This window comes from Corvus moneduloides, chromosome 12, assembly GCF_009650955.1.
Source record: "Corvus moneduloides isolate bCorMon1 chromosome 12, bCorMon1.pri, whole genome shotgun sequence".
Taxonomy (NCBI): Eukaryota; Metazoa; Chordata; class Aves; order Passeriformes; family Corvidae; genus Corvus; species Corvus moneduloides.
This window is the reverse complement of record NC_045487.1, coordinates 14,142,710-14,165,044: the sequence shown is the minus strand read 5'-3', so window position 1 is coordinate 14,165,044 and position 22,335 is coordinate 14,142,710. Positions and strand designations below refer to the sequence as shown.

Here is a 22,335-nt window from a genome sequence, read left to right as displayed (position 1 = left end):
TTGTCAGTTCTTCCTTAAGAAATGCACTTGTTTATCTATCATCCTATTTCTACATGGAGATTTGGCCCAGTTTTGGGAAAGATTTTCACTCCCAAATAATTTCATTCTTTCAACACTTCAGTATCTGAGGAATTATTATCTGAGGAATCTATTAGCTTTTAGAACTAAACAAAAGTATGTCTTAAAAATTGCTTTGCAACCACTACTTGCCAAATAAAAAGAATCTTTGATGACTAATACTGCAGGTATTGAATTTGACTGGTACAGAGTTGACAATGCATCAAAATAAATGTCATGGTTAAATTTATCTGGACTCATATCAGTATGACAGCACAACCAGGACAGCCATACACCAGAAATATAGTACCTGCTCATGCTGAACTGGAAGGAAACACTTTTTCAAACTTATCTAGTATCCAATAAAATAGTTTAATAACAAAAACCAAAATTACGATGACAGTTTTCTGACAGACACAAGCAGCAAGGATGAGCCATGCTCCCTGCAGGCCACCATCAGGCACATGAACTTTATCAGAGTAACCACACAAAAACCAGCTAGCAGGACCTGTTCATGCTCACAAAAGGCCTGTGACAGAATTTTTCACAGGAGTCTGCTAGGAAACCCAAATAAAGATATGATAAGAAGCAAAATACTTGCTCAAAACTACAAAACTGACCAGGGCATAGAAATTAAAGAAGTAATAATTGGTTTACTGTCAGTATGGCTAAAGAGTAACAGTAATGCCTTGAGATTCTGTACAGAACTTTTCTCAGCAATTTGACAGAAAATAAGAAAATTTTCTATCTGGCCAGCTTGTTCAAAAAACCCACCAAAACAAAACTGACTGGATGATCTGGAATAGAGATGGTAAGCAACATCCAGAGGCACAGATTGGTGGTTTTGTTAGGTAGATTGTGTCCTGCACACAAAATAATTGTTGGGAGAATTGTCGTGTGTGTTCCTCCAGAGCAGAGCCATGGAGTTATGCCACTGCTGCTGAAGAGCCTCTGCCAGGGTTCCTGTGATTGCCATGGCTGGGGGCAGCTCTGTTCCTGAACTGCACTCTCCCAGCTCCCACAGATTTATGCACCCTATCTCCAGAACAAAGGAAGTGTTCATGTAAGTACTGCTAATTTATTATGTCAGGAAAATTCATCCACAAACACCAGAGGTTTATATCCAAAAAGGAGACAGAGGAGTCCTGTTACTTTATTCAAATAAAGGGAGAGGCCATGGGGCATTTCCCTGGGGTCTCTCAAATTTTTGGAGGGCATAGCCTCCTATTTATTCTAATTTCCCAACCACATTTCCCTCTCTCTTTCCCCATTGGCCAAGGTACTTGAGAGGTACAGACTTCCCGGAATGTCTAAGACTCCCTTCTAATGTATAATCCCCCCTTTATTTTAATTCCTATGGAATTTATGGTTCTTCCCATTGTTTCTTTCATCTCTCGATATCCAATTTAATTTGTCAGTAGACCTATAGTTTATTTGTAAAGACAAATCTCTTCCTTTCCATTCATCAAACAGTGGAATCCTTCCCGTTGTTTCTTTTATCTCTCAGTACTAGTTTTATCTTCCAGCAGGCCCACAGCTTGTTTGTAAAGACAAGTCCCATTCCTTTCAATCATAATCACAAGATGAATTTTAGGCATATGTTAGATTTTCTATTGAAGAAGAAAATTACTCCTGTTCTTTTTCTGAATAAGTAAGGTCATCAGGAGGCAGCTTTCACCTGCTGAATCACAGGGTAGAGCTGGATATTTTAAACCCACAGACCTTTTTTTTTTTTTTCAATAAAATGGAAAAGCTTTCCATGCACATTTCAGCACAAAATCCATATAACTCCCTATTCTTTATCCTGATTGCAGCACTTATCGAAGAGAAACATCTGCTGAACCACAAATACTGCAGAATAATCTTCTTTGGGTTAACATTCTGTATTATCATTATGAATTTTGTTTTCTAACCAGATAGCTATAATAAGTTTAAATCAAACTAATGTACTATGATTAAATACTATGATTAAATGAAGGAGAAAATTAAGGTAAGACCATACACACCTCAAGGCTTCTGCAGCATCTGCTCCCTGTTGTACGTACAGGAGGGACTTACTAGAGTTGGCAAGAAATTGCAACTTTCTACAGAACCTTGGCATATCAGAAACATCAGATATGACTTGATGTGCAATAAATGTAGCTTTTAATTACATAACAGTAAACTACTTTGCATGGCATTGTACATAGGTAAGATATCTAAATGAATTACCATTTTTGGCAGTGTCTATCAGGGTTTTTCTGAGATGCTCACTTCTAGCAGGTGAGGAGCAGAATCACATAGAATAAAGAAGGTATGGCTGGGTCAGTTACAGTAAATCCTTTCCCAAACAGAGCCAGGAGGTCCCTGGGCCACAGGGATGTGGTTGGTTTCAGCTTGTGCCAAGCTCACCCGCACACAAGGACACCTGCACTCATTGTGCTCTCCATATTTTGTAGCAGCTGTTCAGGCTACAAAGACTGACCACTTTACCTGTCCAAAAGCACCACTGCTTTGGTGGAAAGTCCAGAGCAGCTTTGCAAAGTGATTTGTGAAGTTCCTTCTCTTGCTGGGAACTAGTGTTTTTCAGTAGCTAAATAACTCCCAAGGAAGAAGGCTCAGCGTAAAAGCACAATTGTCCTTCGCTCATGTTCATCCTTTTTCTCCACTGACAATTGCCCTACCCTTTACTCACTACCTTCCTCACTGGCAGTGTTATTTCAGTCAATGAAGCTGCTGTGGCTTTCTCCTCAGTGTCCCAATTTGAAAGCCCTGTGTCTTGATATATGAAACTATCAAGCTTTACAGGCACTTTTTATGTACACCCACTTTTCCTGGTGTGTTCACCTTGATTTAGTGCAGGGGTTTTTTTACGAAAACAAATAGATGTGTTCCAGGAGAGAAGAAGCACATATGCAGTACCAATGCTTCTGACAATACACCCTTACACACAAAAATGACTGAGGAAACTGAGAGGACTCAGGCAGAGCACTCCCACAAACAAGTGATTTACACAAGGGAAAAGGGCTGTACGCCCCATGGGACTGGCTTACACGAGCTTTAAACTGTTTGTGCAGAGACATTACATTGGCATGTTTCCCATCTCAAGCAAAATACAAGAAAATAGAAAGCCACACACACAGAGTGAAGTAACAAACTTAAACCAGCCTCCTTTGTCTGTTTCTATAGTAACCAGCTGCAGTAAGTGCTTGGCAGAAATCCTAGACCTAGACTATATGAATTGTTTATGTAATCATATTTTACATGCAGACAGATCTCTGCTTTAATAAAGTCACTGTATCACAGGAGAGATGTGTGCTTCACTACCTGCCTTAGCAGAACAGATGGAATACATGGCACCACCATGAATACAGCAAGAGACTGAATTTTCACTCTGAATTTTTAACAGTTCTGGCACGTTGTTACTCTATGATGTGTCTGTTCTCGGACGTGAAATGGAGCATTCTGTCCTTAGGGCTGTCAGTCAAGCATATCAGACAGCACTAAATTCACTTGTAAAATATCTAAGTGTTGTTTCTCTTATACAGTAAATATTTTCCAAAATTACAAATATTTTTATATAATCAAAGAGTTTAGAGAAAATAAAAGCCTTATTCGAAGTACATCTACAATCTGGATTGAAACCTTAGGAATGTCCTCAGAATATATAATAGTCAGTCAGCTGTAACTGTTTTGTCTGTGGAGATAATTTGAAAATTGAAGCCCCCTACAGATATTTTGTTTCCCCTTCAAAAATGTTGAATTGCTCATAAAAAGGAATATACTCAAAAGCTCTAGACCTTCCTGTTAAAGTCTAAGAAGATGCAAAATAGGAAAGTTATACATACTTCCCTACACCTGAAACGCAGCATGAACCTCTTTTCAGCATTTATAACAGATTTAAAACATTGCATGTTACAAAGTAGCACATCTAACGAGAGCCGTAGTTACAGAAAAGCACAGCATTTCACCCCTTTACCCCTAGGATGTGATTAGTACAGCCCAAAATACTATTTTCTTACCAATTTGAAAACACTGAAGCAAGAGAAGTTATGATGTTTGTCTGTGTTAACTCTAAATCCCTTATGAACTCATTTGAAAATAAGTTCTCCCAAAAGAAAGGCGTGAGTAGCACAAAGTAAAAGCCTGTACAGCATTTGGGTGACATATGTCTGTTATTCTGTGTTCATTTCTTCCTACTTTTGGCTGAAGCATTTCAGAATTTAGAACAGTGAATTATTCATAGCAGGCTAAGCTTTATTTTTAACTCTCCACATAATCTGACATTACAGTAATGGATTTAGTATAAATTTAAATCAAACTCTTGTACTGCAAAGTCAGATAAGTCCCCTTTAAAACATTTTGTCTTCAAGAAAGTTCTCCCTGCTATTTTAACTCTCTGCACATTTGGCATAACTGGTTTCTAAGTCTTTTATTCCACTGTTCTTTTTTTCCTCACTTGCTGACACACTTACCCAGGGTAGAAGTTACAGGCTATTAATGATCCTTTTTTCTTTATGTCACTGAATGAGTTTTTCCCCATTATTTGTAGAGTTGTTGTAGAAATAAAACAATCATTCATTCTGTACTTCAGATGTAGCTTCTAAAACATTCTACTGGTGTCATCCAATACCTGTGTTCTTAAATAATTCAGATAGTTAATTCTATTGCAACCACATCTTCAAAAAGCAATGTGATAAGGCCAGACTGCTGCTTCTGATGATGATCAATAGCAAACAAGAGAGGAAAGCAGAATTAGCAATTTTATACAAAGTTTTGTAGAAACAGCATTACTGCAGTTGCAAAAGTAAGACAGTATGTTACTGTAAGATACAACTGAAATTAGGCTGGCTATCCAACCCATAATAGAATTATAATCTAAGAAGTATCCAAAGATCACATGAAACACAATTCAAGATGCATTCTGAAACTGCTTTCCACATTAACTAGTCCTGGCATTAGGCTGGGAACAGAAATGGTGGATTTCACCATAACAAAGGAGTCATATACATATTATTAGTCTCATCGAGGTTCCTATCACAGCTTTTTATAAGCTACAATATACATTTATCAGAGTGAGAATTTCTTCTGTGCCTTTACTATAATTTCCCCATAACATTAGAGAAGTCTCAGACAAGTTTTCCCACTAATATAGCAATAGAGTCAAAGAAAATTCTAAAACAGCACTAACTAAATAATTATTGGTTTGTTCAAATTACTCTCAGTCAGGGAAGGAACATAAACACAGATGATGTTTAAATTGAAAATGCAGAGTAGCATCCTCAAACAGTAGGAATGATCAAAGTTACCTTACATTGAAATTATTAAATTGATTTTTCATTAGGAGTAAAAATACAAGTACCTCATATACCTAATGGAAAAAACAAAATCAATGTTCATCTGTGTGGAGGTTTTGGCAATTTCTTTATTGATTTGAAAGAAATTGCAATTTTAAAAGTCCAAGAGATTAATTTATTGTATCACTTTACTATTCAGCAAACAGCAAGAGTAAGCCTGGTATATATGGCCAAAAAGGCAGAATAGAACTTACCACAATGAAATGTCCATGCATAAATGGATACACTGAAATAACAAATCTGGCTAATTCAGCTGCTCGCTCTGAACTTAATTATTCTAATTAAAATCATCAAGCATCTATCTGCCATGAGACAATTACAGGCTTGCATTTTCATGTCCAAAAGAAAATGCAAAGCTTCCCATCTGAAAAGCAATCTATTACTACAGGATACAATGCCAAAAAGAAAAATATGATAACCTATGAAACCTCCCCCAAGAATGGAAATGGAACACAAGACAGATATATCTGAACAGTGAATATTCGAGGCAGTCATGGTTTATGGTATGTTTCCACTAAATCAGGGTGCAGAAGGGAATGACTTCAAAGACTCGAAAAGTGGTGAGATGCCAGCAAGACAAAGGCTTTCACGCCTCCTGTCATCCCATCTTAAGGCTAAAAAGTTTCTGCTGTTTCTTCCTATATTTCAAACAAGTCGAAAAAGGAAGAGATTCTTCTGTATTTAAAAAGACAAAAGTAATCTGGAGTTCTGTCTGCCCTCAAAACACCAACACCCAGCAGCAGGGAAAGGATGGCACACCCTCCCAGGCTTTGTAAATCAAGATCTAATCTTGCAAAACCTTATTCTTTCTGGCATGCCTTATCTTGCCTTCTGTGTCATCATTAGCATAAAGCAGACTTTTGGAATTCAAAGAAGAAAAGAGTAGCATAGTCCAAAAGCTGTAGGTGTGAGGTGGTCAGGAATCCCAGCAATGAACATGAGTTTGCAAACGAGTACCAAGACCTGGGAATAGCATTAAAAGCACTGGTACAGACCCTCAGAGAGCTTAAACAAGAAGCAAGTCATATATCACCATCATACCTTTAAGTAAATCACCCACATTTCCCTGTTACCTTCCTCTCTCTATAAACACAGACAAATCTAAGTGATGCAAGAAGATGCCTTTTGTCCCATATAGGATATTCACCAGGTACAAACATTAATTGCAGTTGGGTTCAGATTTAAATAATGTGTTTGAGACTTCCTGAAAACAGAACCCAAATCTCATCTTAGAAAGTATCTCTAAAAGGACTTGTATCAAACTAAGGAAGTCCAAAAATCCAGAAGCTTGTAGATAGGGGAATGATAACCACAGGAAAAGGGAAGATGCTGCAACACTTTGTACCTCACAAGAGAAAAAAAAAAAGTGTATCAAGCATGTTTTACAAGTGAGTGCATTGCACTTTCAGATACTGATTTCTCCATTTATACAAGGCCCTAATGACACTAAGAATTATTGTCTGCTACTGTTATAAAGTGTAGAAAATAGGACAAACTGAAAGACACCTTTGAACAAGGCAACAACACTCCAATGTGGTGGTGTAGCATCATGGAGTAAAAAGGAAAGGTATTTGCAGGCTGCAAAGTGTCTTAACAGCTTGACAAACACAGCTATGCACAAATCTACAGAGACATGGATAGGAGCAAAATAGGGTCAGGTATTGGAAATACTTCCCTCAAGTCACAAAACACTATTGATAGTTTAAATATCATTATGGAACCAATATTGCATTTGTGACCTCATTTCAGTTTCAGAGCAATAAAACGGTTGGAAAGCCTTGGAGGCACTGAGCATCAGCCATTTCAAAGGTGGTCTGCCAGGCAAACACCAGCTTTAACCTGTAGTATTTCTCTCCCAAACTGCAGTAGCACATCAATGAATAGCACTTCCTTGTAAGTCCTTACAGGTGACTTTGTGAGGACTAAGAACGTGCTAATGTGAAAAATACCTGTGAAAACCATGCTTCACACTACTAAACATTCACACCATTAAACAAGCACACCAAACCTGGAGAAAAGCATTTGAACAAAAGGGCACATTTTAAAATGCATTTGAAGAAAAGCTCTGAAAGACTCTTTGAGGACTCTCAAGTAACGCGGTACTTGGTTACACTGCTGCTTCCATGTTTTAATTTTCTGCTGAGAGATTAAGGCCTTATTAGAGTGGGTTAAGACCACCCAGTGATTTACCAACAATTACACCAGCGCATCCTACTGTGGGAATTACTCAAGTGCAGTCTGCAGAGCACAAAACACACGGGTGGACCTACCCAGAGCAGCACCCAACCACAGCAGTCAGGCACGATCAACTACTAACAGGCACAATAAAGCAGCTGGAATAGTTTCTGTATGAGCCACTGGAATGAAAGCATTTGTAAAAAGGAGGAAAGGGCAACTATTTCTGCTAGAACTGGATGATCATTCACGAAGTAAGCTAAGAAATCTGCTTGTCTGTGGGCCTAAGGAGGAACCCCGAGTTGAGGAGCTTTTCAGAAAGCCAAGCTCTCACGGAGGTCTGACCTGCACCCTTCACACGCACATCAAAACATGCATTACTGAGTAGCCTCAGTGTCTGTCAAGATTGGCCTGTTACACATTTCAGTGATGGGAGCTTTGTCTTCCCAGGCATTTGTAATATTACAAATATTTGGGCAGCGATGGTAGAAGCTGCATTGAAATACCTACTAAACACATATATTAGTTTCCATTTCCATCCACTCCACTTCCATTGTTGTGGTGATGCAATGTTTTATTTAACTCGCCTTCCTCATCCTCCTTTCTTTCCACTATTTATTTTTAACCAGTGTATCCTCCAGGGCTCAATACTGGACATGCTATTGTTTAACTTACTCATCAATGGCATGGATGAGGGAGCAGAGGCCTCATCAACAAGTTCACTGAAGACACAAAGCTGGGAGGAGCAGCCAATGCCCCTGAGTGCTGTGCAGCCCTTCAGAAGGGCCTCAACAGGCTGACAGGATGGCAGGGAAGGATTGAGTTTGAAGGCAGTGCAGGGTCCTGCACCTGGGAGGAACAACCCCAGCACCTGCACGAGCTGGGGGTGACCTGGAACAGCTCTGAGGAGAAGGGCCTGGGGGTCCTGGTGACAGCCATGCTGTCCATGAGCCAGCACCGTGTCCTTGTGACCATAAGGCCAATGGGATCGTGGGGGCCTTTAGGAAGAGCATTGGAGCAGGTCAGGGAGGTGACCCTGCCCCTCTACTCAGCCCTGGGGAGGATCACCTGGAATGCTGTGTCCAGCTCTCAGATCCTCAGCGCAGGAAAGACACAGGACTCCTGGAGCGGGGCCAGCAGAGGGTGACAAAGATATTGAAGGGACTGGAGCATCTCTCTGATGAGGAAAGGCTGAGGGAGCTGGGCTTGCTCAGCCTCGAGAAGAGATGACTGAGAGGGGACCTCATCCTTGTCTGTCAGTGTCCAAAGGGAGGTGTCAGAGCAGGGACCAGGCTCTGCTCCGTGGAGCCCAGCAGTGGGACAAGAGGCTATAGGCAGGAACTGATGCCCAGGAAGTTCCACCTGAACAACAGGAAGGATTTATTTGCTGTGCAGTGACCAAGCACTGAACAGGCTGCCCAGAGAGGGTGTGGAGTCTCCCTCACTGGGGACATTCCACAGTAGTCTGGATGCAATCCTGTGCTGTGAGCTCTGGTATGGCCCTGCCTGAGCAGGGAGGTGGGACCAGACGACCCACTGTGTTCCCTTCCAACCTGACCCATTCTGCCATTTGATAACAAAGCTGATTTTAAAAACAAGACATTATCAAGAGATAAGCCAGGCTTAAAATGAAGTGCAAGGGAAAGAAGTGCTATGTGAGCATCACAAAGGCAGCTCACCAAGGAGATTTAAGGTTTGGAAAACATGAGACAAAAGAACCAAGTGAGTTTTTAGCCCCAGTCCTTTAATAAGGATTACACTTGGGAAATAAAAGTGTAACAACATAGCACAACTCCTGGCATGTGATCTGACCAGTAACTGTACAAATCCTACTGCAATGCCAGCAGGAGTCAGGACAGTCAGAAAAGAAAGATACCAAAGCTTCCTTTCCCATTCCATTTGAACTGATTGCCCTCAACAGAGACAAACATTTTCTGTGACATTAAGTTGTCATCAGCTTCTGTAAAGCCCAGTTCACTCAGTCTTTTCTTGTGCATCTGGCACTTCTTCGCAGAAGTAGCCCCAAGTACATTTGCAATTTCAGAGTTGTTTTCAGTTTGTTCAGAAGTCCCAGCTCGCTTATAAAGCTCCAACTCATCAGTTACACATCCAGGTTGTTCTTGTCTGGAGCCCTCGGCACAGGCTGTTTCATCACCTGCCTGGGTAGGTTGTGTATTCCCTAAGGCAGGAAAGAGTCAATGTCACCAACAGTCATGCAAAACAGCCACATCATTAAGAAATCCTGGAATTAATTTTCTTCAATCTTAGCATTGTCACCTCATCCCACTCACTCTTTGGTTAAGCACTTCATGACAGCCACAAATTTCAAATAAAAGTTATGAATTATGCAATCCAAAAACCTGGGTATACTAAACTTACTAGTTTTACGAGTTTCTTCAAGGAAAAGAAAAATACCTTTAGTTCCCTGTGCTGAAGCATCCTTCATTTCAGAGGCCATCACTGGTCTAACCAGGACCACACCATATCCTTCGTTATTATGGATCATATTATTAACCATGGTTATCTTGGGAGCCTCATAATCCTCATCTAAGAAGTTCTACAGAACAAAACAGAAATCCAACATGTCACGTCCAGCTAAAGGGATAAAAAACCTTCCAGTTTTAGGTAGAATCAGTTCTCTGCATTGGCTAGAGCACAATTATTTGCCTACACAAGCAGCATTGCAAAAGGTATTTTCTCCTTCTGGCAGATAAGAAATAAAACCAGGTGACTGCTTTGGTGGTCAGGCCAAAGCAAGCAAGTCCCATTGTCATCATGTGTGACGTGTACAAGTTCCAGCACAGCACAGCAGGTTTTAAGCCAACCCAAACCTACTGGCACTAATGGATGCAGTGATAAGCTTTTGGCAAACCAGTACCTTGTGGCTGGCACTGACCTTGACCAGTATTCCCTCCTTGCAGTGGTGGATCCCATTGTGCAGCAGGGTGCACGCACTTCCTGGATAGATTTCCACACCAGCACCCTACAAGATACAGTTGGTAGCAGTTCACAAACAGTTCAGGCACATTTACAATGGAACTTGACCACTCCATGGCAGATCTTTGTGTTCATCTACCAGTTTGCACAATGCAAAACTCTTGTTACCCCTCCAGCTTCACAGCTTTGCTACCCAGCTCAAGCAGCATTACTCAAGGCTGAGGCCCCCCAGTATTACTGGCACCAGTCCATGAAGGCCTGCTGAAGAGTAGATGCACAGCTTTGAATTACTTGCTTGTTTTTCAGTCATCCCTCTCAATACCTCAAGCCCCATCATTCTACAAAATATCCAAATCAGAGTCCATTTTTGTGTTTATCATCCCTCTGTAAGAATCAAAGGTGCCAAAAAGGGCATTTCACTTGCATAACAAATAGAAATGAGAAAACTAGTTACGGGCAGAGAAACCAGGAAATCACATTAAAAGTACTGCAGGACATGAATCAGCAATGCAAGCAATGATTATTTCACAGATGTCCCCTGTTACTGCATCACTTTGCTATCATCACACACAGACCAGCCTGACACGTTTCACTACAGGCTACAAGACCCCTGGGACCAATCTTGATTCAGTAACATGTAGCTGTCCAAAATGAATTTGTAAAGTTCTCTCCAGAGCGACAGAAGCCACTCTGTGACTGACTGCACTATTTCGAAAGAGAAACCTTTATTTTCAATTAGGCAATAAGTCAAAGTTAAGAATGAGTGTGTACCTTGGCCCCGTAAAGATCTGAGTTTTTCATCAGTAGCTCCGCTGATGTCCTCACTGTTATTCCTGTGGTTTCACACTGTAACACACAATTCTCCAGCGTGGTTTTCCCATGATGGACATCTACACACACAGAAACAGTTATTGCTGGATGAACCAGTTCTGCAAAGACAAACGCCTCCAACACACAGCCTTAGAGCAGCTTTGCAGTGTGATATTTTCATTTCATCCACTTCAGATTCAATTCACTGATTTGTTCATGTGTGGTTTGAACTCATGCTGTTTTTGTGGTCTAAGCAGGGACAAACTGGTTGAAGATTTGTCTTAAAGTTTTTTTGTCTTTTTTTTTTTATGACAGCAGTAATTCTTTTCATTACATTCCTAAGAGACTTCTGGACTCAAAAGATATTAAATACATGCATACAAGTGTTAATAAACTTTTTAACATGTTTAAAACCCAAATTTCTGTTGAGGCAAAATATTAATTAGCATCTTCTGCAAAGACAAGGCCATGCCCAATAAACTCATTGGATACAATTTAGACTTAGTTGAGTGTCAGTTTGAAGGTGCTGGAAACAAAGCCCTACAGGACTGCTACAGCACATGCTGTTCCTCAGTGGAGCACTGGCTGAGGTCAGCTGCAGCTGCATATTGCCATGGAGGCTTTTCTATGGAAAGTGGAATTTTTTCCTTTTCCACTCAGCCTGACACAGGCTGCACAGCACTCAGAGACACAGCAGATCAAGTCAAAAGATCTTATCCCAGTATAAGAATAAAGTGTAAGAGCCACAATAGCTTGAAAGTACAAACAGAGGTTATTTTGATGTCCACATTATGAGCAAGTTAAAAAAAAGAGGGGGAAGACTTGATACTTATACCTGTAGGGCTCCTCTCTACAATATTTTGTCAAACTGCAACACTGGGTCCCCTGCTTTAATTCTAACACTACTTATAGAAGAGTCACAAAAAGGTCAAGATGCTTTTACACTTACTTAAAATCCCTTCCACAGCATCATGTTGTACTAACTTCAAATTGGAGATCTTTATATTGGCTCCTGTACAGTCAAAGAAGTTGTCTCCTTTACCTTGTTTTTCTATCACGACATCATCTGGCAGGCCATAGCCTAAGAGCAGAGATGAAAGATGCAAGTTTGGAGAATATCTGGTGACAATGAGGTGTTCAGTACGTAACAGACTCTTAAATTAATGAAAGAAGTTTAAAGCTTGATGTTTTAATACCTTGAATAGGATTTTCACCAAGTGGCCAGGCTACACGTTACACCCCCTCTGTGCCAAGGTATGGGCACTCCAAAAAATTACCTTACTTGAATGGCACACAACAAAATGCAAGGTTATTTGAGAAAGTTGAACAAATGGGTAACTGAGCTCACATTTGCCAAGGCCGAAGTTCTCACTCCCAAAAGTTACAACAGAGAAGGGGGGATGCAGGAATTGAGGACACACAGGCACCTCCAGTCTGCTCTCCAAGGACAGAAGTTCACTAGAACATGCAAAGCTTCCAAAGAACACAGCGGGGAACAGCAGCCACACCACAACACCAGAAAAAAAAGTGGAAAGGGCTTGATACTGTTAGTATGCCTCACTCAACTTCCCTATTTGCCTGGAATTTGGGGAGAAATTCAGCATTCCTGTGTTGCACAGGCTCCCCAATTAATTCGGTTTAAAAAGAAGCTCTCACAAGCACATGCCAACATTGATTTACTAAGCCATCCACAGTTGTCAGCATTTAAGCACTTACAGGAAAATTTATGAGCATGTAAAGCTTTTATTGCTTGTCACTGACAAGAATCATGATAAGGAAAGCAATAATGCAACATCCATTAAAGCAGCATGAGTCCTATCATTTTCTGAAAGCACACACAAGATAAGAAGGGCCCAAGCAGAATGCCAGCTTTTAACCAAGTACATAAATTAATAAATACTGCCACGTGCAAGTAGAAAGGTTAAAAACAAACAAAAAAACCCCAAAAAACAAAAAAAAACAAAAAAAAAACCAAAAACCTGTGGTGATGCGATACTTTTACTGTATTTTCATATGTTCTCTGTACCCCGATGGTTCATCCCTACCTTCCCCACTTCTATTCCCAGTTGGCTTGCCCCAGACCCAAGCCGCTCCCCCGGTGTTCCCTATATTGTTGTTCTCCTCCCCTTGTTCCGCATCAATCACCCAAACCCCTCCCGTTATTCCCGAAAGTTCTGTGCCTGTCACCAGAGCCCCCCCTAATTACCCAAATATGGTCCCCGTCAATCCCCCGAGATCCTGCCCCCTCAGATACCTCCCCCTCTTGGAAATCCCCTGAACCACGACGCCCCAGTGGGGCCTGTGATCCCTTTCCCTCCACCCCTCAAGACTGTTGGTTTATGTGAACGTCTATCCCTGTCCATATCCCTCCCTTAGAGATCCCTATTGGTCCCCTGACAATTCATCCCCGTTGTAACGCCTCCCTTTATAAATTGTTCAGCTCTGATCCGGATACCCTCCAATAAAGTTGGATTACCTCCTGTGGCAAGCCTCCTCACTACTTTTTATCCTCTCCCTCGTCTGGGCTGCTGTGCCTGGAGCTTCAGCTCCCCTGGGCAGAGCTGAACTCCAGAGGAGCAGCTTTAAAGCCGAGAGCCTCTGGTTGCTCCCCACTCCTGTCACACACCACAGGGAGTAGCCGAGCAGAGGAGCGAGCAGTCAGTGCGACACAAAAACCAAAACCCAAACAACCAACCTTTGAACAAGAGTTGGCAGAAAGTTTTAAAGACAGGCAATTTAATGCAAAGTTAAGTGATTGATATTTCAACACATGGTATTACCCAGAAACCTTTTCCCACTGCTATGTAGATTTAGGGTCACCCCTGGAAAGGAGGGGGCATGGGACAGTTCCAGCATGGAAAACACCACAGGACAGCAAAAGTCAGATGTAGCTTAACTTCTCACCACTACAGAACGAGGTTATTATCCAAAGCAGGAGTTTAGGAATGATTGTCCTACAGAGTGCCTGCAGTTTTCTGACTGTGCCTTTAGCTTGCTTTACACTTCACCTCTGAAGCAGCAGCCCTAGAACAAAGGAAGGTTCACCTGCTGCCCAGGGGTGTTCACTCCCAGCAGGGCTGTGCCCCTGCCTGAGGCTGAGGGGCTCCACAGGCAGCCCAAGGCCACTGTCATCCACTGACACGGAGCACAGACAGAGAAGGGCTGATGCTGCAGGTTCCCAGCCAGCTTGAACAACTATGGGCACAAGCAGAAGGGAAGTTCTCAGGTGCCTTTGCAACACCTTTTTGTCCAGCATGGAAGTTATCTTTACCATGACTTCCTGCAACAGCTACTGCTTTAGCCTTATTTAGTTCCTGAAAGTTTTTATTTATCCCTGACTTACTAATCTTCATACTTTCAACCCTGGTACTGACTTGCACAGAGGCTGGGAAAAAATAAAAGCTCTATGAAGCAAAGTCACATATCTTCCATGAGTCACCCCTTCATCCCAAAAAAGCCACCAAAGCAGCCAGCTGCTCAGATTAGTGCCAGCAAAGTTTGTCTTGATGCTCCTACTTCAAACGTTCCTGGCTGCTCCTACTGCTATAATACCTTATCTAACAGGAGTCCATATAAGAAGATTAAATACCTGACAAGTACTTGTTATTCAGAGCATAGTTTGTACTAAAAATACATATTTATGTGCCTTGCTCCTTAAAATAGAGCAGCTCATCCTTTAATGTGTGGTACTGCACTATTTGTATTTCAGTTTCCTCAAAGCTAGAAAAGCAATAAATAGCACCACACACATTTTAGAACAATGTCATTCTTGAGATAAATAAAGCACTTTATCGAGGTCCCTTGTCCTGCAGGTGCACTGGTTATCACAATGTGTATCTTTATAAATCAAACACACACAGGAGATGGGCAAGAAAGAAAATGACACTCATAAAACAAGAAGGGCGAGAAAAATAAAAGTCCAGAACATCAGGAAATTAAACTCTCAGCCTTCTTCTCATTAAGAAGCTTTGACAAGACAAAAATGCAACTAAATAAGCGTATGAACAGCTGCAGAAGCCCCAGTGATAAACAGACTGTAACACTGCAACAGAGTGCGCCTGCCTAAAGCACAGGAATACACTGAGAAATCAAGAGTGGTGAGACAGCAACATATCCTAGGCAAAGCAGAAGTATTTAAAACACAAATATTTTGCAAGAAAAATTCTAAAATCACATCTGTTGTGTCTGTTTCTACAGAAAAAATGTGTTAATCAAAAGCTTCCTCCTCCACCTGCATGCCTCCCACAAGTGCAGTCAGGTTGGCAGCCCCTGCTCCCCCATCACTGACATGCTCCAAGTGCCATCACTAAATCCTAAGAGCACCTCCTGGCTCCTTCCTCCTGCTCTCACTGGGGCTGTAGCAGCAGTGGGGCTCAGAGGCTGCCCGAGGCCCATTCAGACATGCAAAGAACCACAAAGACATTTCTCAAGTACTCTTAAGTTAGTAGAAGCCTCTCAGAATAACTTCTCTGTTTCCACTATTACAACAAGTAAGTCCCTTAGGTTTCTGTTGAATCCTGTCTATTACCTGCATAATCACCACTTATGCAGACAAAGAGGAGGAAATTATGAGTTTCTACCAATTAACAAAATCTGCAGTTTATCTGCACTATGGCTAACAAAACAGCTCACTCCACCCTGCATTAGGCACAGCTCTGCAGCACAAACAGGAATACTTTGCAGAAAAAAGCAAACGCTCCTGGCAAACTCTGCAGAGAGTAAATCCTTACACAGAGCTAGTTTAAGGCATTCCATTTACTTGTTTAAGGACCTTTAGACTAGCAAACCTTCTACCTTCTATCTCAACGGAATCAGCAATGCAGAAGACGCCATCGACAACGTAATGACCAGGACAGATGATGACTCTGTCTCCTTCATAACAGGCATTTACAGCTGCCAGTGGATCACAGTGAAACTGCAATAGACAAAAAAATACAATCAGATCCCAAAGAATGCTGTAAAAATGGATGCTTTTATGCCCTTAGAGCTTGCTTTCAATTAAGTGCTGCTGCTTTTGCCTAAAAGAAACCCTTTTAATGGCACCAATAATACAAAATTTCTACTTTGAATTCAAGAATTGTAGCCCTCTGTGGACAAAACCAGCCTTAACACATGCCTTTGATGTTTGTGTCATGCTCATTCCCCCAAGAGAAAACTGTGGACACACAGATCAAGCAACACATTCACCCCAAAGCAAACTTCACCACCGCCTGGAGCCAACACTTCAATTGAGCCTAAGTGATTTGCCATGAATTTACCACAAAGAAATGGATGACAGAAGGTAAAGAAAATAAAAACCAAACAATTCAGCAAGTAGATCAGAGCTGGTCTGAATACTCCTGTGTTTGCTCGTGGTATGAGTCACCCCCAAACACAGTTCCAATACCACAGTGGTAAATAGTGTCCACATGGTCCTTTTCCTTGATAAAGAGGGCAGGCTGATATCCTTCACAAACATTACTGAGGAATTCTATACTGAAGGATGACAGCACAGAAAAACTACACCTTTATTGCATCCCAGCAAATTCCAAGGTAAACATAATAAGAGCATTTTTTCAGTTGCCAAGTCAGAAAATCGGATTTATAGCCTGGAAGTTATTCCAGGACCTTCCCCATGGCTCCATCTTGGCAAAGTGTAATTCATGAACATGATCAGAATACAGCAAACCATTTCATCTGGGTGCAAGGAATTCAGCCTGTTCTTAACTGCTGAAGTAGCAAGTCTTGTCTGAGTTCACTGAAACTAAACATAGCTGCTCCTGAAATAAATTATTTCCTACACAGTACCGAAGCAAGAAAATGACATTTCTTCCTTCAAACTCTAGATCATGATCAGCAGCATCAAGAGACATGGGCATTTCAAACCTAAATTCAAGTGTTACACCTTACCATGTTTCACTGTAGAATTATTACAGGTTTATCTCATTTCCTACACACAGGAAGTAAGTTGCTTGTATAGAGTACTCAATAGGCACAAATGAATAAAAAGAAATTATTTGTATCATCCAGTTTTACCACTTATTGTTTAAATTACAGTGACTTTTTTTGCTTTGAACTGACAAAAAAATCCCAGCCCTGTAGTGTAGTATGTTGCAAATGTAGTATCTTCGTATCTTGCACATGGTAAATTAACTTATTCTTCCACATCGTTTCTTGAGAGGAAAAACTATTAGCAGACAATTCCTGTCACTGCACCTGTATTTCTAGGCCTTCACAAGATTCTGGGCAAAGTTTATCCCTTGCCAACAGATGAAGCAGACTTGCTGTCATGGTCCAGGGCACAACATGAGTGACCTTGGCACCCGTTGGTCTCAGTCCTTTAGCCTGGAGGCTGCCATACTTCTGGTAACCAAACACGTACCTGCAACAAGAGCAACACAGCCAACAGCTCTTCCTTCAGTAAACACCTCCTCTAAGTTATGTGATTGCCCTTAGGAGCCTCCTCCCCGCACAAACCTACCAATTACCTCAGCAGAGGATTCTCAATTAGTTTTAGCTTTTGTTTTAAGTGCTCCACTTTGTCATACAATTTTAGTCCTTCCACCATGGAAACATTTTCTGCTTCTGAGTCCGAATCATTGCTTGATATGCTGTTCCTCACATTTAAAAACTTCTCATAAAGTTCTTCACATTTAGCCAACAAGTTCTGATAATCAGCTACCAGCCCAGAAGGCACCCGGTGTTCCAGGACATCATAGTGCCTGCAATTCAGAGCAAGGGGTCAGCACATTCACAATCCTCAAAGACCAAACATGAGACTGGAGAGAACCTGAGGAGTTCTGCATCAGTGCTTAAGTCAAAGTTCTCTGCAGTCTGTATCAACACTGCTCCACTTTATTTGCAAGCAGCAAAACGAGAAAATCAGAACATTTTACTTTCTAAATAGCTGCCCATCCGCCTTGAAAGATTGTATACAACTATCAGAAACTCACTCTAAAATAAAAGCATAAGCACAGCCATAAAAAAAGGGTAACAATTTAGAAGGTAATATCTAAGCCTTTACTAGAAAAACTAAGAAACATTCACACACATTCTTCCTGCAGAATGACCGATTTACAAGTTTTTGTTTACATTCAGCTCCATTCTGGTTTTTATTTTATGCCCAGAGGTAAAGAATGGAGTAACCTATGCCAGCCTTTATTAGGATTACAACTTGTACCAGTGTGAGGGTGACTATTGCTGAATTTAGGGCACCATCTGATGGAATGCCAAAGACTACAGAGAAAAACTGAGGGCTCAGAAATCAAGTGGCAGCCTCAGTTGTGCTCTTTCCATACAAAATTTTGACCAGCTGACAGTGAATGCTGTTACAACAAACTTGCTTTGGTTTACGAGTCAACAGTTTTTTTACACCTAATTTTGAGTCACTATTCCCACATGGCACATTGCAGTGGTTCTGCCCTAAGAACAGCAAAGGTGTTGCACTCACAGTCTCAGTCGAGGCTCAACACATCGAACGAAGTAATCAAACTCATCCTCCTCCTCCTCGTCCCACGTCCTCCAGATGCACTGGTAGAAGAACCTTTGGAAGCCAAGTGTGAAATCATATAGAGGAGAGCAGAGTCAAGAGCACTGGAAACACCAATGTAACCAATGTGAGAATTCACCTCAAAGCATCACCTTTCTCTAAATTCATGCTACTGTCCCCTAAGCTGCTCAGTACACACAGAAGTCACCTCTCCTGTTGCTTACCTGCATAAAGAGGTTTACTTTGTCTCTAAGTTTAAAATTCATAATAATTTCCTACTTCCTCAAAAGGGAGTGAACAGCTAAAAGCTGGATTTGAAAAGCAAGACTGACACTCTTCATATTCTGAGGCTTTTTGGTTGTTTGGTTTTGGCCAATCGCCCTTCAGGTAAGCTTTCTTTCTGACAATGTAGGTCATTCCTCCTATTTTAGCTTTTTTGTCCACTCCTAACAGCCAATTTTGTATAGAGATTTCAAACAGCATGTAGTGCCTGAAAGAAAGGAAGATGGAAAAGAAGAAAAAACATACAGAATATGTAAAGAGACACCTAAAGAATAAAGAGCAAATTTAGGGGAGGAGGCAAAATGCAGAAAGAAGAACAGGACCAAAAAAATTAAAAATCCACCAAAATGTTATTAAAGAGAAAGAATAGTGTACTAGGCTGCAAGTGACACAGTCACTCTGGGGTGAAAAAGAGAGGGAAAGCAGTCTCCTCAGAGTACCAGTCATCAAATTTACTTTGGAAAACTTGGCTTGTGGAGCTGCCAGCATGGCCCAAGAATTCAGGACAGGACGCACAGGGTACTAACAGGGCGTAATTGTCCTACCTGACATGCTCTATGGCTAGTGCTGTCTGGTCAAACTCTCCTGACTCATCATACACAACCCACAGCTCCTGCAGCAGGATCTGATGTTCCTTCAGCTCCAGGAGCTCCTGCATGCATTCCAGGGTAAAGCTGCCATCCTGGGACTCGCACAGGAACGGCTCACTGAGCTGCACAACTGCCTTCAGAGCCAAGAAATTCACACCAACCACCTGTGGGAACAAACAGCTCTGCAGATTCCCTCAGAACTGCAGATCCAGCTGAGGGAGGGGAACATGATGTGCCTCAGTCATGGCCATTCTGGGTCCCAACTGACCCACACAAACCAACACAAATGGCACAGTACAGCCAAGGCCATCTCGACAGCTGAATGATGACCCGGAGTTAAGCTTCTCACATCCACAATGCTAGAGAGCCTTTCCCACATCCAAAACTTCATTCAAATCCCTCATAATGCTCATAGCAAGGCCAGTAAGTTGCTCTCTTTTTTTTTTTTTTTTTTTTTTGTTTTGTTTTGCTGTTTTAAAAAAATGGCAAAAGCAGTATCCTCAGACTCAAACCAACCAATGCTTCACAGCTCTTTGGGACCCCTTTGAGGCTCATTTTTCAAAGTGCCCACAGGATACAAACAATCCAAGTTTCTTCTTAGTCTGGGCCAGTGACAGCCATTTTTGTCACTAACTGGACAGAAGAGCTGAGAGGCTACAGAGTTTTTCCCTCCTCAACCATGTGATAAAACTGCAAGTTTGAACATCCAAGGTTTGCAACAGGGATGTATGACCTGGACATTGAGAGACCTAGAAAAGTCTGTTGCAGAGGTAAATTATGTAAACTGGAGACAAATGCCTGAGCAGCAGCGATCCACTCACCCCAACAAGGACCTCAAACACATCAGTGCGCCAGATTGCCTGCCAGCCAGAGGGCTCAAGGACCTTCCCCAGGTATTCGGCTATGAACTGCTTCACCTCAGAAGCTTTGCAGTCAGCTAAAAAGAAATTGAAGACATACATTTATGCAAGGAATGGATGAAAAGTCCTCCACATCACTGGAAAATGAAAGTCAACACAATTGAAATGTTTCTCTACCACCTGTCATGTTGGACTTCATTTTGTTTTGCTCGTGATAACCATAAGCATTTTTGCTAGTTTTCTTAGTATTGAGAGAGCTGGAGACCATCTGGTTTGTGCTCCTCTGAAAGACATCCAGGACTCAACATTCCAGTCACTGAAGGTTTCAGTGCCAATCGTATTAAGCACATAACCTCTGCCTTATCTTAAACAGGTTTACAATACACAAAAAAATTCTAGGAAGACCAGGTAAAAGAAGGCACAGAATCCACTATTAACACCTCTGCCTTTCCATCACTCAGATTTTATTTACTTATATTAAAATTACTGCCTCCTGGTCCACCAGCTAGAGCAGCTGAGGTTACAGCATAAGTGATGACAGGACACTGTATATTTTCCAGCCCCCATTATTAAAGGCATCTCGCACCTTAATATACAAGTGACTCCATTTAAACTAGATCGTTTAAAGTCACTACAAGAAAACTGACACCACCTTATTTGCCTATGAAAAAATTACTTACCCAAGATGTAATCCTGGTAAGCTCTGAATCGCTCGTAAAACAAAAGATGATCGGTGTGAAAAATATCTGGAAAAAGCACGTTCCCGTCTGGCACTGTTCTTCCTAAAGTAGTCCCTGGTTTGTCACGACTGCCATAGTCACTCCAGGAGTCAGCACTCGAATCACTCTCAGCATCTTCCCGGCGCAGATCTGGGAAGAGGAGCGGGAGTAAAGCAAACCCCACGAGCTGTCAGTTCAGCCACTCACTGGTCTATTCCCAGAGAACTCCTGTTCAGCCCAAGGCCTATCACGAACCTGCTTTCTACGGCACGTCTTAAAATTATCCTTGATGAAGCGTTTCAAACCCATACACATTCCTCGACGCCCATTTCAGCGCCCGTAGTAGGCGCTGACAAACATACCAGAACTTTACGATTAAAAGGAAAGAAACCCCACGACATTTTAGTGTTGATTTCCAGAGCCATCCCTACGTGCGCTCCCTCGTTTCCAGGCCGGTGCCCACGCCCCGAGCCGGGGGGCGGCTGCGGGGCCAGCCGGGTACGAGGGACGTTCAGCCAAGCAGGCGTTACCCTGCCCAGGGGGCGGCCCGTGGTGGATCCGAACCCCAGCCGGAGCAGCCCGGACAGCACAGCCTGACCTGGCCGCTCCTCGCCTCCACACCATCCAGCTGCATCCCTCGGGCACCGCCCGAGCGCGGGGCGCAGGCTGCCCGCGGCCCTCCCGGCTGCCCGCGGCCCTCCCGGCTGCCCGCGGGCACACGCAGCCCATACCTCTCTCAGCCTGCTCGGCGCGGTCCCGCGGGCCGGCGCCGGCACCGGCAGCCGGCGAGTCCCGGCCATCCCCCTGCGGTCCCGGCGGCCGCGGCTCCGCCATTCCGCCTGCTCGGCTTCAAACCGCCCGGGCCGCCAACGGCCGCGCCGGCGCACGCCTGGGGAGCAGCCGGCGACCAGCGCCGCGCCCTCATTGGCTGGCGGCAGACAGCGCCCCGTCTTTATTGGCTGGCGGCAGAGAGCGCCCCGCCCTGATTGGCTGGCGGCAGCCGCGGCCGTTGGAGCGCGGGTTCCTCAGCAGCCGCCGCTGTCCCGTGCCTGGCCGGGCTCTCTCTGCAGCAGGGCGGGAACAGCGCAGAGCGGCCGGAGC

The 22,335-nt window shown here is 42.7% G+C and overlaps 1 protein-coding gene across 1 annotated transcript; it reads right to left on the bottom strand.

The window, feature by feature from the left end:
• Positions 1–9,291: 9,291 nt before the first annotated feature.
• SHCBP1 (SHC binding and spindle associated 1) lies at positions 9,292–22,090 on the bottom strand. The gene is made up of 13 exons (XM_032122052.1): positions 21,966–22,090; positions 21,196–21,384; positions 20,477–20,592; positions 19,611–19,819; positions 18,745–18,837; positions 17,783–18,016; positions 17,511–17,676; positions 16,110–16,230; positions 12,265–12,396; positions 11,277–11,395; positions 10,465–10,551; positions 9,984–10,125; positions 9,292–9,747 (listed from the first exon to the last, which is right to left on the bottom strand). Exons 1-13 carry the CDS (start codon positions 22,066–22,068, stop codon positions 9,428–9,430), a joined length of 2,031 nt encoding a protein of 676 aa, XP_031977943.1. The 5' UTR covers positions 22,069–22,090; the 3' UTR covers positions 9,292–9,427.
• Positions 22,091–22,335: the final 245 nt, after the last annotated feature.